Consider the following 16,015-nt stretch of genomic DNA (forward strand, 5'->3'; position numbering starts at 1 on the left):
TTCTTTATGGAATCATAGTTAACAAAGCATAAATCTAAAATCTACAAGGGCGTAAACAATGTTCAATTGTAAAGTCATTTTTTTCAAGTTGTCAAGATTAAGGGTAGACGGGACAGAAACAAGTACGTTGTTTGCAGTGTTGTCAGTAAACATGCAATGATTTTGGTGTCATTAAGTGTTACGTAATATACATTGTTTCAATACCACAATAAAAGAGGATACTATGTTAATTTCAAAAACGTTGAAATAATTAAATTTGAAAGTAACAATTTTAAAAGAATAATTTCTGAAATAATTAATATTTTCACTACAAGTAATTTATCAATAGAATTTTTTATGTATGTGAATTAAAACAAGAATATAAACTGATATTTCTAAAAAATACTCAGAAATACTTGAGGGGGTTGTGTCTTTTCATTGCCAAAGCAGTCGAAACTTTGGGCTATTCAAATAAATGAAGATGCAGTAACTAGTAACTGTGTTTTACTGTCAACGTACACAAATTCTTACTAAATGATTGTATGATAAGTAACCTAAAATAGAGAAAATTCTGTTTTTTGAAAGGAAAGTAAAATCCGCAAAAACTAGTTATTTCCACGGGTTTACAGGAAAGAAAAATTAGTGCCCACAAAAAAGAAGGATTAATTCATACTAAACATGCACTTGAACTTTTCGCATTTTAGCTGAGTTTAAATAAATGGTATATTTTAAAGAAACTAGAAAATGCCTAGGAATTTGATACTCAGAGCACAGACTATTTTGAACTCAAAAAATCAAAAAAGGCTTAAAAAACAAGTACAAATGTGTAAAAACTATTTTATATTGTTGATTGTGTTTCTATAATAGAATACAAAGAAATACTTCTTGCACCAAAACATTTTTTTTTTTAAATAATCGTTGAAAAATCACAAGAAACTCTGTTAAGAAATACACGGGATGATTTCTAATATGTATTAAATTATGACGAACTAACTATTATTAATCATTTCTCGAGAAAACTTAATAAGTTTTCTATTTGTTAGTAATTTACTTATATTAATAATTACTTGTAAATAAAATTTTTTTACGCACTCGAATATGAATATCGTTAAATGTATTGGATTTTTTTGAACTCGAGTTGATATTTGTGATACTTCCCAATATTTTAATATAACATCTTTACTGTTACGACAGTCTTCCACTGGTAACTTTGAACATTTTTTAAAAAAACTTATAATAGAAAGAACGAAAAAAACGAATAATAGTTATATTAAAATTAAAATGTGACTACGATAAGATCTCCCGTTTTTAAAAACACTTTTAGGCGCTATTTTAAATTAACATGACACCATTTTTTTCAACTGCTGCATCAATAATATTGGCTTTTGTGTACAGGGAGGCAAAAAATTTTTCATCAATTTTGAAACCAACGTACTTCAAGGCTAACGTTGAGTTTTCACCTCGGCGTGCATCAGCTGAGATACTTTGTTTAGTAAGGGTTTTAAAGTATATACTTAATGTTTCATTAATCTTGCGATCAGACCAGTAGTTTTGGAAACATTGTCAAGGGCTACGATAGCTCAATATTATAACAGCATGTTCATTACTTTTAAAAAACAGTTACAGAAGCAAAATTTGATTTTTGGCAGAAAAATTGAAGTAAACTTTAAAAAATTTTCAAACTATTTTAATGACTGTAACTTCTTTTGACATTGTGTTTAGTTTCCTACTTGGGCACTTAAATATAAATTTTACTAGCCACGGATGTGAAAGTATATTGTGAGAACAACTAACATTAAATGAATACTGGTAACATTAAATGTGTAATTAGATCATTTTTAAAAACATCACCATGTTAAACATTTAGTTTACTTGTAGAAGTATCTGGAAATACAAAAAAAACATCAAAGTACAAAGGTAACAAGTAAAAATAAAAAATTAAAAAGCAAGACACACTGAAACAAGTAATCAGAGTCTCAGAAACTAGAAAATAAACAAAATAAAATCAATAAATTATAAGTGAATAATTGACATACATAAATACAGGTAAACATTACGAGATAATAGTATTTAAAATGACTCAAATTCATAAACCAGAGTTCAAAATTAACAAAGGAATGTTTTGTATGTCTGGGCTTGTAACTTGTTTAGTAATGTGTAAGCAGAAATAAAATTTTTCCCGGGTCTTAAGGTCAAGTACCCAGTAGTTGGAAACTTTTGACAGTCGAAATTTTCTTTACTGATTCATAAAAAACTAACAAAAAATGATGTTCAAAAAAACATTGCATTAATTATTTAAAATTTTTTTTTATTTATTAGAAAAAAAAAATATCAGGTTAATGAACAAAGATAAAATTAATATCAAAGAAAAATTATCAAGACCCAATATCTGGACACAAGTGTCCAGGTACTGGGGCCAACATGAAACTTGGGACCAGTAGTTGGATACCCCAAGTTAATTAAATGAAAAGGAGGTTAGGGTGGACCAAATTTCAAAATGCTTTCTCACATCTCTCAACTACTCAATGAATATTTTTCACTACATGGTATAGTTTCTGGTCATCATTCAACTTTGTTTTAGTCTTTAACAGTAACATTAACATGTTATATTCAGTAATAATCAATAATTTTAAGTGTTTTTTACTGTCTAAGTTCCAGGTATAGGAAAAATGTATGTTATCGAATGGAAGCTATTCTTGGACAGAGTTATTTACATTTTCCGATGCGTTAAACTCTGATAAACTCAATAAAATTATAATAATATGCATTTTGCAAGGTAAATTCAGTTAGAAAATAAATTGAACGATCTATGCCCAACTATAAATTATAATTTTTAGCGATTTTTTCCGTGTCCAAGTACTGAGTATAGGAACACTCCTATGTTATTAAAGGGATCTATTTTTGGACAGCAATCTTACATGCTTCGCATTTAAAACATATTTTTTTACGTAAAAACGAAGAAGAATTTCAAAAATAAATTTTTTAATCAGGCATTATTATGCATTGATGGATTATAAATAAATTTTTTTTCCTGTTTGAAAATGTCTTCTATTCGAAAATGTTAATTATATTGGACTGCCCAACTACTGGTGCCATTTGTATTTCTGTCTAACTACTGGGTACTTTACCTTAAAGTTCATTCTCGGAGTTTTCGTAATTTTTCTGATGTAAAAAAATCCCTGAAGATTACTGAATTCTTTCATTTTCTCGAGTTTGCAGGAACTCCAGTTCTAACGAAAATTTATTTGACTAACAACTTACGAATGGTTATTCATAAAACTAACATAACGTAAGAAGATTGCATCGGCTTGGAGGGTATAGAATTACATCTCCTAGTTTTCACTTCCTCCCAACAGATAAAATTTTAGTAAAAAAAAAACATCAAACTTGTTTCTTTTCAAAATGCTCTCAATTAGCAAGTATGACGTTCTTATTCACTAAAAGAAACAAGATATTACTTATGAAATTTGACAGTCACACTGAAACTGGACGAAAAAGTACAGCCTGCACAGCAATAATGTGCAGGTCATTATTTAGATCTTAGTTATAAAATTTTTGATGACACAGTAATGATACTAAAGATTGTAACAATGTAAATGATATCAATTGCGGTAATTATATCAATGATGGCAATGGTGAGAAAAATGATCATAATAAAAAATTTTACTATGACTGTCACTCTGCTTGAAAAATAAGAATTCGTCATAAATTTAATATTTGTATGAAAATTATTTTAAATCTGGTATAACATATCAAAGTGCGTTATTCTTACCTCTAACTGAGCATCTTTATGAGACAACTGATTTTCAGACTTGTATTTACTATTATAATTACTGTAGCTGCTACTTTTTGAATGTACACTTTCGGGTGTGTATGAGCGTCGTGAGTTACAAATATTGTGTGACTTTTGCGGTTTATTTTCTTGCCACACATCAGAAAAGTATGAATACGGATCCTGCAAAAGATTAAATAATATGAAGCAAAATAATACCATTTAGTCATTGGTACACGCAGGGAAAAATCATGGAGCAGACGCATAGCGACGCTGGAAATGCCCTCTGTTTTTTGACCCTATGCGATCGGCTTATGACGTCTACGCTTTTAACGCATGTGAGTTATAGTGTGTAGTAAGCTAGTAGTGTATAATTATTTATACTGACTGCTATAAGACGGTATCCTCTCTCCTGAAAATGCATGGGTACGATGGAATAAAGCCAGCAGCCTTCTTGCGTTTGCTCTATGGCTAACGCTTATGCTTAAGGGCTATTGACTCACATGCATTGAAAGCATAGACGTCGTGAACCAATCGCAAAGGGTCAAATATGGGGGTATTTCCATCGCCACTATGCGTTTGCTCCATGATTTTTCTCTCGGTGTTGTTCTTTTGAAACTGATTATCAAACTGTTTATTGAAATAGTAATTCTTTTTTAGCTGAAAACGCACATAGACAACGTTTATTATTTTGATTTTAACAAACTAGTAGACTGACTTCGATTACTAACAGCAAAAACAGCCAGTATGGACCTAACAAATAAGTGTTTTAACGAAAAAATTAAAAATATTAGTTCGTAAAACTTATTTAAAGACTCAAGTTTTATTCATAACTTACGTTACTTGGATGGATATTAATTAAATGCAATAAAAATAAAATGTGTGGGAAACTGTGTGATTTACTAACAATAGTATATTTGATGACAAATACATGATATAACAAAAATCACTACAAGAAATCATATTTTAAACAAAAAAAATCAACTGACTGATCTAAATGAACTATCATTAGAAGAGACGTTTTTTATAAGAACCTGAGTTGTACAACCATGCAAAATTACTTGAATTTATCATATAGTACCACTGTAACTTACTTGCCATTCTTTGTATTGATCTTCTTTAGCTTTGAGATTATAAACTACTACGGTACTGACTGTTAAGAACTACAACATCCAAACAGAAACAGATATTAACTGTACAATATTTATTTATATTAAATGTTTATCTAATACGTTTATTAAATATTCTGCAACAATAGCTATACTGGACACTCCGGATATCACAGTCACGGATACTCTAGTAAGACATTTCATAGCTTTGAATGAAGTGTTTAAAATGTTATTTAGTGATACATGTGGGTAAAGCCATCGGTTTAGAAGAGAGGAAAAAAGAAGAGAAAAGGGAAGAAAAAGAATAAAGAAAACAATGTAAAAAGCGTGAATAAGCGAACAAAAAGTGCATTATATATGTCATACTAGCGCCCCCTTCCCGTGGCAGCTTTCCTCGAGACTCACTAAATAGAACACCATAAAGTGTTAACATGTAATGTGATACGTTTTCGGTTAAAAATTTTATATCAATTCCTGACACTCCTCAGAACGAAAATCTTGTTAAAAACTTATCTGTTCGGAATCCATACAGTTTATTTGGTCAAATAATAAGGTGTCAAAAGTGAAAAAAATATATGTATGCTGAGAAGTACCATCAGAGGTACCATGCGTTCCTTGTGCCATAAAATAATCGTTGGCCCTAAAGGGCCGTTGATTTACAGTTTCTCTCGTATAACCTAAAAATAGGGCTACTTTTTTAAGGTGTAAGGATTTAAAACTCACAAAAAATATATAATTAAAAATTTTTTTTTTTCTTATATTACAACTTTATCACCAGAGCAACAAAGTGATAGAGCCTAATTTCTACATTTGATATCACCTTAAAAATACAAATACATATTCTAACCATTTTTAAATCTGGAAAATTTAAGAAATTACTGTGAGGGTTGTAATGAAAAGCTGATCTCTCACATAATAAATTCTTCATTTGTCGACTTTAATGCTACTGCTTCAATTTATTTAAATATTCTGCGTCAGTTTCTTGACGCTTAAAATTGTATACATTGGATACATTAAAAGTTTTCCTTCCAATTCGCCTTCTTGCAACTTTAGGCATGGTTGAGACTTGTGTGAGCCCTAAGGGTTGTTTTTGGTCAACATTGTTAAGTTCCAACATATTTATTGGCAAGGTAGTTCGACTTTCTTGACTGAAGTTTCCAGCAAACGTGACTGTCTCTATACCTCAGGGTGATCTTCTCTGGCCTGTTATGGTAGCACTAGACTGGTCGGGAGAAAAACTGCGACATCTGAAGCGTTGCAGCTAGTTGTAGAGCTCTTTTCCAACATCTCCTGGTGTTACGCCGAAGACGTCAATGTCTAAAGCACCTTTTTTTGCAGAGCTCAGTTGTTTTGGCGATCTAAGGTGGGGAGATTGGTTTGTGATTCTTGCCCGTTGAAGACTACCTTACTTGCTAAAGTTTATTTGTCTTTCGTAACTGTTAGGTTTGCCCAGACATCGGAGAGGGTCGGTGATTCCTGGTTAAATCCTTAGAGTCGAGAGGGTGATTTAGGGTCGTTAGTCGCGGAAGTTCCCAGCCTTACGACGAGAAACTCTGCCTTTGACGTCTGCCAGTGAATGACTGACTTGGTTCAATAGTGGCCAGCTTTACATAGTCTTTTAGTCAACAAATAGTTGCCAGAAATATTGGTACATATGTATTTGTTGTCAAGGTAGGTAGTTTAGCCTTAGGTGGCCCTTAAAAGAACCGATGAGATTGATGGTCAAGTAGGGAACGTTAATACTTATAATGGCCCTGAAAAAGGCCAGTGGTGAAGCTTTCAGCTATTCGTCATTAGTACTCTTGATAGTGGAGAGCTGGCTGCGGATAGCTTGACTTTTACCCTCGGAGTCTCTGTATACGGAGATCATAATGGAGGAAGGTGAGCTGCTGACCGAAGAATATCTCGTATTCGAGTCAGTCCCCAGAATTTCTTCTCCATGGATATTGCTGTTGGGATGAACACTGAGGAAGAGGCTGATAAAGTTTCCAGGTGATGTAGTTGCCCAAACTTCTCAGGGTTGTTTTCTCTGGTTTGCTGTAGTAGCAAAATCTGCTCTAGTAGCCCCGGGAGGGTTGGAGCAATGGCCATGAAACCGCATAACCCTCGAGCAGATTGTGCTCTGGCCAGACATTTCCTGGGATTTTACTGGATACATTAGCATTGAGAATACTAGTTTACTGGTGGAACGTGTTTACATTGGTGGTTCGGGATATAGATGAAAGTCACTCGTCAATTAGAGCACAGTGTTGTCGGTAGCCGGGATACCCAGATGTTTGACTCCCAGCTCTATGCTTCATAGACTGCCAATCATCGACAATAGCATACGGTACTTTGCTGGGGAATATAATAATCAGACTCACTTAATTCTATTGCAGATAGCTATGGTTTCTTCCTACGCCACCTAGCGGATCCTACTAAACTGAAGTAAAAAGCTAGCGTATTTTTACAAATCTTTAAGCTTATTTATTGCTATTGTTAATTATTTTTTCAAGATAAAAACTATACTTAAATTATCTAGGAAGTGTCAAAAGTCAGTACGCAATTTTAGCAAGATCGGTTGAGTATTTTCGCGGTCAGCGATTACAACGGTTTTAGCGACTTGGCTTCATATACTAGTAAGATGATTGTAATGTTTGAAATTTAGAAATAAGTTAGTTTGAATGATAAAGATATAAAGTTATGCGAATATCCTGGCGACAAGCAATGTAAAAGTTACCGAAGCTATAAATATTAGTATGAGAGGGGATTTAATGAAAGTGTTGGGCGATTAAGATTGCAAACCTCATTGTAGCAGTGCATTGTATTATACATCATATGCTTTTGTAAAATTTAGACTGTAATTATCATGTAAGTTTGTATGCAAATTTGTTTTCGGGGTCAATTGGCTGAAAACTAATTTAATAAATAAAAAAAAAAATATCACTTAGTGATACAGGACGAAGGGTTCGATATCACATACACAGAAAAAAGTATGCAGTATGTACGCTTGTGCTTCTTCACACATCAAAACTTGGGTTGTGTTTGCACTGAGTGATGGCGCACATGACTGAACTTTGGTCTTGCACGCATAAGTATAGTTGATATATTCACATCACGCGTTTTGTCATTCAGTATAACTGCCTTTTGTCGCGAATGAACGAGTTTTCGTCATGCATGCACATCGGAATTTATCCCAATCGTTTATGTATTCTAATTCAATGCAAACAAACAAATTATTTGTGCGGCGCGTGTGCGTACATTATAGTATTATCAAATCTTTTTTTTATTTTCATATAATAACCCGTCAAGAATTTTTTTTGCACAATTATAACACAAGTGGTAAGAATATTATTAAAAATCTTTCCATCCTAGAAACGAAACTTGCTCCAGAATTAGTATGCATTTCTTTATTTGTAATTAAAAATACTTAAAGGTTTCAAAATTTTTTTATCTTTTTACATTATTTCAGGTTTCTTTTTATTACAATAGAAAATTTTTTAATGGTAATTTTAATAAAAAAGAAACATTTGCATAGCAAAATAACTGAAGAGTTACCATTAATTACAAAAAAAAATTGTTAGCTATTCAACTATAAGCGAAAGTATAAGCAAAAAAAGTAAAAAGAATAATACGATACTTAACTGGATAGATAATACTATCTGCTACGGTAACATTCATAATATTTTTAGTTTAAATACCACCGCTAATTCAACAGGTAATTTATTCTTATAATCAAAATTTGTTAAAGTGAAAATTATACTTTTAATTTTTTTTCCAGACCACTCAAATACTTTAATATTTTTTGGCTTAGTGCGCCTCATTAAATATACTTTGAAAAGGAAATTGGATTTAACTTGGAAGCCTACGCAAAAAAATAAAAAAAATGCATTGCAATGTTTTATTGTCCATATTGAGGTACGAAAAAAAAAATTTTGTTTACTTACTAATTGTACATTTAAAGCTAGTGAATATTGTAAGAAAATTATATTCAATTAAAATTTTTTTTCAGGAACATGATCATCTTTCGGAAATCGTGAATAAGAGGAAAGAGTTAAATGCAAAAAGAAGTATTACTAACTTTCGGCCTTACATCGTGTATTGTAGCTCAAATAATGCAGAGTGTAAGTGGTGTTATGTAGTTTTAGATAATCTTATCTGCGGTTTTAAGAAGTCTGTTTAAGCCTTATCTTTCACGTACAATTCTCTATATGTATTTTATTTGGATCTTCCTATTGCATCTGCGTACATCTGGAGTTTGTTCATAAAACATGTTTTATATTCTTTATATTATATATATATATATATATATATCGAATAGCCGCAAAATCTCAGATTTCAACACTTGTAGAATTTAAAAAGCATGGGTAATGACAATTTTTTTTTCATATTATTTTACGATATTGTTCAACTTATCGATTTTCAATTTTACAATGGATATAAACGAGTCAGTACTAAAGTTAACATGTTCTTTGTATGCAAATTTGCGATTAGCCAGATCAGATGTTCAATTTATTATAGATTTAATTAAAAATTTTATAAAAAAACTCTCACAATCCAATTCTCTTACATAAATTGTCTACAAATTTATGGGACGCAATCGATGATGAAGCGTCGGAAGAAATAAAAGCAGTATTCAAACTGTTTGCAGATTTTTTCTTTCATATGATTTCAAAGATTAAAGATTACGGCTGTACAAAAATTTACATTCATACAAAGGTCCGTAAATGTCTCCTATAAATACAAAAACTATTTTAAAATCGATAGGTTACACTTTACACATTGAAGATGAAATATCAAACATAATTTATATTCTCTCAAAATATTCAATAAAAAAAAAATTTTTTCAATTAACAGCTTATTGGATGCCACTTTATCGTAATGTTAATGCTCCTATAAGTAAAAACTTATAAAATAATAGCTGATTAAATTTTAAATAACGATTTAACACTAAACCTGTAATATTATGTGCGATTGTGAGAATTAGTTCTAAGTGAAAAAAATTTATGGACTGATAAAATCACATTTTACTCAAATAAGTGTGCTTAGAATGTCGTTGTTTAATAGTCAACCGATTTGTGTGGGCTTGCTTAAGCCGTCTGCTAAGAAATATTTGGCAGTACTTAAGGCTGTTATAAGTTTTTATCTTACTTTTATGCAAAAAAAAGAGTACCAGCAATAGCCTGATATGTTATAAAATCGTTAAGGAGAAGTTATGTTTGAATATTATTAACTTTTCCATAGATATTGGAGGTGTTTATTTATATGTACAAAGTTGATGGAGAGTACACCGTTAGTTACACGGCTATGTTCAGTTATAGGCCATTGCGTTTAGTTTTGAATTATAACACACTCTTTATCTACAACTTCTAATCTATTAGAGAAGACGTAGTTTCATTCACAAATGTTAGTATTACTTTCTTATGAGTTTTTCTGCAATACATTAAGAATATTATCAACTAATTAAGATAATTTAGTTGTTTTTTGTACACAAATGAAATCCTCTTATACGCAAAAAAGCACGTTTAACTTTCGGTACATAAAACTTTGAACACGGAGGTACCTCAATTTCTATATGTTCTTATATAAGTATAAGGAACAGCATATAAGTATACTTATATAATCATTTATTTATCCCTAAACTACTAAGCTAATCAATATTTAAGTTAAAAATTATTTCATAACGTTCTACATCATCATATGATTTTTAAAAACGGATAAAACAGTATTGTTTTTTTATTTATTGGGCTTCAAAACTCTTAAGATGCTTAAATGTTTAGTTATAAGGGGACTTACCTTATCTTAATTTTTCAAATGATGAAAAAATGTACTTATTAATTTTATTCAAAGTAAATAATGGGAAGAAAACTACTAGATTTTATCATAATGATGAATAGTTTTTCTTCTTTTTATATACTTTGACGATGTCAAAACAGGGAATATTCTTGTGTCACACGCTGATAATAATTAAGTTGGTGGAGTTCATGCTACTGTACCATGTTTCCCCTAAACTTTTCGTCTTAGTTAAAAAGTATAGTCGTATCTGATATATTTTACACAAAAGATAATAAAAATTAAAAATACGGCTACCAAATAATTTTTAGCAAATTAATCGATGAGCTTCACCACTTTTTAAGAGAGTAGGAAATAACTGTATCGTAATTCATCACAAGTCTTATTTAAGGTGACAACTTAGGGCTTTAAAGTATACTTGGTTTTACAGAGTCTTTCGCAGCAACTTATTTTTGCCGAATATGTTACGCTGGTCCTGATCTTACATACAAATTAATTAAAGAAAGTGTAGAACTTTTGAGAATAGTAGACAAATATAAAATTGATGTAATTTCTTTAAAACTTTTTGAGAGTGTTATTAAGAAGAACTGTTGTTTTATTACTATCGTAGGATTTCATGTAATAAAGAACTAAACAGTGATGTAATACATTACCTGTTCAAAGGTATAAGTATCTACGCCATACTTGATATTGTGCTCACCTTTGTAAAAAAAAAAAAAAATACATTTTTCTGCTGATTACTTGAATTACCGCATGCACACAACGGAATTTTGTTTAGAAAGCTCCAATTTGCTACCATTCCTAGACGTACAAAATCTAAAAAACAATAACTTATTGAAGATGTCTGCGAGTGAGAACTTATTTTTTAAGCTTTATTTTGGCATAATTGTTGGTGATTTAGTTCCTAGTCAAAACGTCGAAGAGACGATAGAAATTATAAAAGAAAAAGCAAAAACGAAGGCAACAGCAAGTGTACTAATACTGGGAGATTGAAATGCCAGAACCGGAAGAAACGATTGATGGGTTCATGAAATGGATGGCGACAAGGAAATAAAGGTAAAAAAGTCAAAAAACGATAAAATCAATGAGGAAGAGAAAAGACTAATAAAATAAATAACAGAAGAAGGATGATGCATAATAAATGGGCGAAAAGAAGAAGAATGAGAATTCACATACGTTGGCAGCAGAGGGGAATCTGTAATAGATTATGCAATTGGGAATTAAAAAGCCTTATCTCAGGTAAAAGAAATGAAAATAGGACAAAGAACGGAATCGGATCATATGCCGATGGAGGTTATTTAGAAAAGAAAGTAAAAGTAGGAATTATAGAAAAAGAAGAGAGGATAACAGCAAGGAGGGATTGGACTCAAGAATTGATCGATCAGTATGGAGAAGAATGTAAGGACTGGAAGTGGAAAGAAGAAGAGGTGGAAGGAAGGTGGAAGGAATTAAAAGAAAGAATAGAGAGCGCGGTACCTAAGGTAGAAAAACAGTTTATAGTGTGAAAATTGGGAGATCGAAAATGGTACGATAAAGAATGGATAGAGAAAAAAAAAGATTCAAGAAGAATATTGAAGATGTGGAGAAAGAAGAAAATAGAAAGGAGTTATTATATAGATAAAAAAAGAGAGTACAGAAACTGGTGCGAAGCAAAAAGGAAAAGGTTTGAAAGATTAGAAGAAGAAAAGATAAAAAACACAACATCGGAAGGTGAAGTGTGGAAGTACATAAATAGGTTCAGAAAAAAACGAAGGAATGAAATAGATACGTACACTAGCATTTAAACATTTAGTGAACCTCTGAGTATTGAATCCATTATTAGCTGGAAGGTAGCCGGTTTTTGGAAGCATTTTTTAAAACATCTGGCTTATGGTTATATTAGTTATGTCTGTGTAGTGTTGTACGCGCGGTTTTAAATTTATCTTGTTCAGCCATCGGTATTTGTTGGAATCCGATTGCTATGTCAACCACTGAAATCTGTACAAACCTACCTAACTGATCTATTACATCAGGTGTATTGGACAGTCGGTATGCGTTATCTGTAGTTTTTTTATTCGAATTTCTAAAACCAATAACTACCTTCTATGTTGGATTTTCTTGACAAGCTCGTTTTTTTGGAACAATCAAAAGGGATGAATTATATCGTAATGAGGAAGGTTCAATGATTTCATCATCAAAATTCTATGTTATATTTTTTTCTAGAACTCTTTTTTGCACTGATGAACGACGATATCGTTTGGTGTTAAGAGCAATCCTATAGAAATAGCTTTTAAAAAAACTAAAATGTCAGGTAAGTTTAATGTGTTTAGCTGGTATTTTGTGAGGAATTTCTAAAGCCTTTATACACTGGCAATAAACAGTATAATTGATTATTTTTATTTATTTATTTCATACTCCACCCCTTTCGGGTTTGGAGGCGTTCCGTTACACATTTAACTTTCTATTTAACAGAATAATTAAATAATTATTATATTATCTTACATTATCTTCATTTCTATTTGCACAAAGTTTAAATTCAACTTTATCTTTATATTATATAATCATTCATAAAAACAAACAAGATCAATTTATTATCTTCCAAAATTCAAAAAACAGAAATCAAAAAAACAAAAAATTCAAAAACTCAAAAATTTAACTATAATTTCTTTCATTCTTTTTTCTTCACTGCACTCTCTTTTTCTTCTCTTCTTCCTTGTCCTGCAATTCATCCATTTCTCTTCTTTACTATAAACTTTCTTCATGCTTTTTGTCTTTTATTCATTTTCTACTTACTTTCTTTTTCAGATAAGACGTCTTAGTGACTCTTTCTCTTTTGCATCATGGCTTGGTATTTTCTCAATTTCTTCCTCATTTTCCATATCTCTACAATTCTTTAATATGTGTCTATAATCTTCTTCTTCTTTGCATAATCTGCACTTCTTATCCTCCTCTCCTTTCCAATACTCTCTACCCCTACATTCATTTCCGCACCTTAATCTTGCGACTAGTTTCCTATCCTTTAACGGTATATCCTTTTTCAAATATCCTGGTTCTTCCTCTGTTCTTATATCTTTGCATATTTTGTTGTACCAAGAATTCTCTATCTTTTCCGTTCTCTTCTCTTTTTCTTTTCTTTCCTTGTTCTTTAATATTTTTTCTCATACTTCTTCTTTATATTCCCCCCCTTTCATAAATCTTGTTTTTTTTATACTTTCTTCACATAGCATTTCTACTCTTTTTTTAAATTCTTTTTCTATTTTCCACCTTGTTTGTCCTTATCTTTTTCTCTTATACATTCTTTAACTAATTTTATGTCTAAATCCCTAATTTTCTCTTCAAATTTTAACGCTCTCCTAAGCGCCTTTGTACTTATCTTTTCTAATCTACACTCCTCCTCCACAATATAATTTGGCGTATTGCTGTCTAGTCCTAATATCCATTTCATATATCTTCTTCGTACACTATCCAGCCTTTCTTCTTCTTCCCAACCCTATACTTCCGCACCAAACAGCGCTATACTTTGCATTAGTGCTGTAAATAATTTTCTTCTTCTATTGTAGCTATTCTTAAATATCCTTCACCTTACGCTTCATGCATTTTTCATGGCAATTATTGCTTTCTTCTTCCTTTCTTCTATATGTCTATAATTCCTCACAGTTTTCTGTAGTATACATCCTAAATACCTTATTTTATCTACTTTTTCTAATTCCTCACTTCCCCACTTCCATCTTTTATTTTTTCTCTTCCTTTTTTCAAATACTAAAATTTTTGTTTTTTCTCACTTAAAATCATTTTCTTTGTACAGGTGTACCTCTTAAATCTTTTTAGCATCTCTTTTAATTCTTTGTCTCTATCTGCTGTTAATACTATATCATCCACGTAAGACACACTCCATATTTTTTCATTACTTATAACTCTGCATCCGCCCACTTGCCCTCTCTTTAAATTCTCCTCCAAGTCCGCTAGATATATATACATTAAACAGCGTTGGGCTCAGTGGACATTCTTGCCTCACACCTTTCTCTGTCCAGAATTCTTTGGATTCCTCTTCACCTACTTTAACTACATTTCTAGTTTCTTTATGGATATCTATAATCCTATTTCTTAACTTTTCGTTCACCTTTATCTCTATTAATCTTTCCTTTAAAACCTGTCTATCCACTCTATCAAATGCTTTCTTTAAGTCTATAAGACAGGCAAATATTTTTCCTCTTGCTTTGCTTAATTTTTCATCTACAATGTGTTTCAGTGTGTGTATCGCTTCTATTACTCCTCTCTTTTCTCTAAATTCAAACTGACTTTCTGCTAATTTAGCTTTAATTTTCTTTTTTAACATCTCATTCAACAAACTTGCATAAATTTTATAAGCAGTGCACGTTAATGTAACTCCTCTATAATTTTCTAACTTATCTTTATCACCTTTTTTGGGAATCAGGCATATCACTTCTCGTTTCCATTGCTCTGGTAATTCTCCTTCTTCCCATACTTTCTAAACCAGTTCCCAAAGAGCTGCGTTTACTTTACTAGGCATTTACTTCTGTACTTCATTTGTCCGTTCTTCCTAGCTTATCTTCTCCTGGTGCTTTTCCTATTTTTAACTTTGCAATTGCTATGTCTCTCGGATTCTCCCTTGCTTAACTCTTCCTGATCCTCTGTATTTGTCCTTTCTTCTTCTTTTCTTGTATCTTCTCTCCCAATTTCTTCTTTATCCGTCCCATCTAACTTTCTTATAAAATACCTTCTTCACACTTCCACTGTAATCTTTTTATCTATTTCATTCCTTCGTTTTTTTCTGAACCTATTTATGTACTTCCACACTTCACCTTCCGATGTTGTGTTTTTTATCTTTTCTTCTTCTAATCTTTCAAACCTTTTCCTTTTTGCTTCGCACCAGTTTCTGTACTCTCTTTTTTTATCTATATAATAACTCCTTTCTATTTTCTTCTTTCTCCACATCTTCAATATTCTTCTTGAATCTTTTTTTTTCTCTATCCATTCTTTATCGTACCATTTTCGATCTCCCAATTTTCACACTATAAACTGTTTTTCTACCTTAGGTACCGCGCTCTCTATTCTTTCTTTTAATTCCTTCCACCTTCCTTCCACCTCTTCTTCTTTCCACTTCCAGTCCTTACATTCTTCTCCATACTGATCGATCAATTCTTGAGTCCAATCCCTCCTTGCTGTTATCCTCTCTTCTTTTTCTATAATTCCTACTTTTACTTTCTTTTCTAAATAACCTCCATCGGCATATGATCCGATTCCGTTCTTTGTCCTATTTTCATTTCTTTTACCTGAGATAAGGCTTTTTAATTCCCAATTGCATAATCTATTACAGATTCCCCTCTGCTGCCAACGTATGTGAATTCTCATTCTTCTTCTTTTCGCCCATTTATTATGCATC

The 16,015-nt window shown here is 31.5% G+C and overlaps 1 protein-coding gene across 2 annotated transcripts in view; it reads right to left on the bottom strand.

Moving 5' to 3' along the window:
• The window catches only part of LOC106642159 (uncharacterized), a 378,658-nt gene that overhangs the window by 231,097 nt on the left and 131,546 nt on the right, over positions 1-16,015 (bottom strand). Inside the window, exon 7 of one of the 2 annotated variants that reach the window (XM_089598429.1) lies at positions 3,752-3,934. The exons of the other annotated variant lie outside the window; for it this stretch is intronic. Within the exon in view, the coding sequence (XP_089454555.1) occupies positions 3,752-3,934 (183 nt within the window). The remainder of the gene's footprint in view (positions 1-3,751; positions 3,935-16,015) is intronic. 2 annotated transcript variants of the gene reach the window in all.

The sequence above is a fragment of the Copidosoma floridanum genome, unplaced genomic scaffold (genome assembly GCF_036245765.1).
Source record: "Copidosoma floridanum isolate Cflo_tuat_1 unplaced genomic scaffold, Cflo_Japanese_pri ptg000006l, whole genome shotgun sequence".
NCBI classification, from domain to species: Eukaryota; Metazoa; Arthropoda; class Insecta; order Hymenoptera; family Encyrtidae; genus Copidosoma; species Copidosoma floridanum.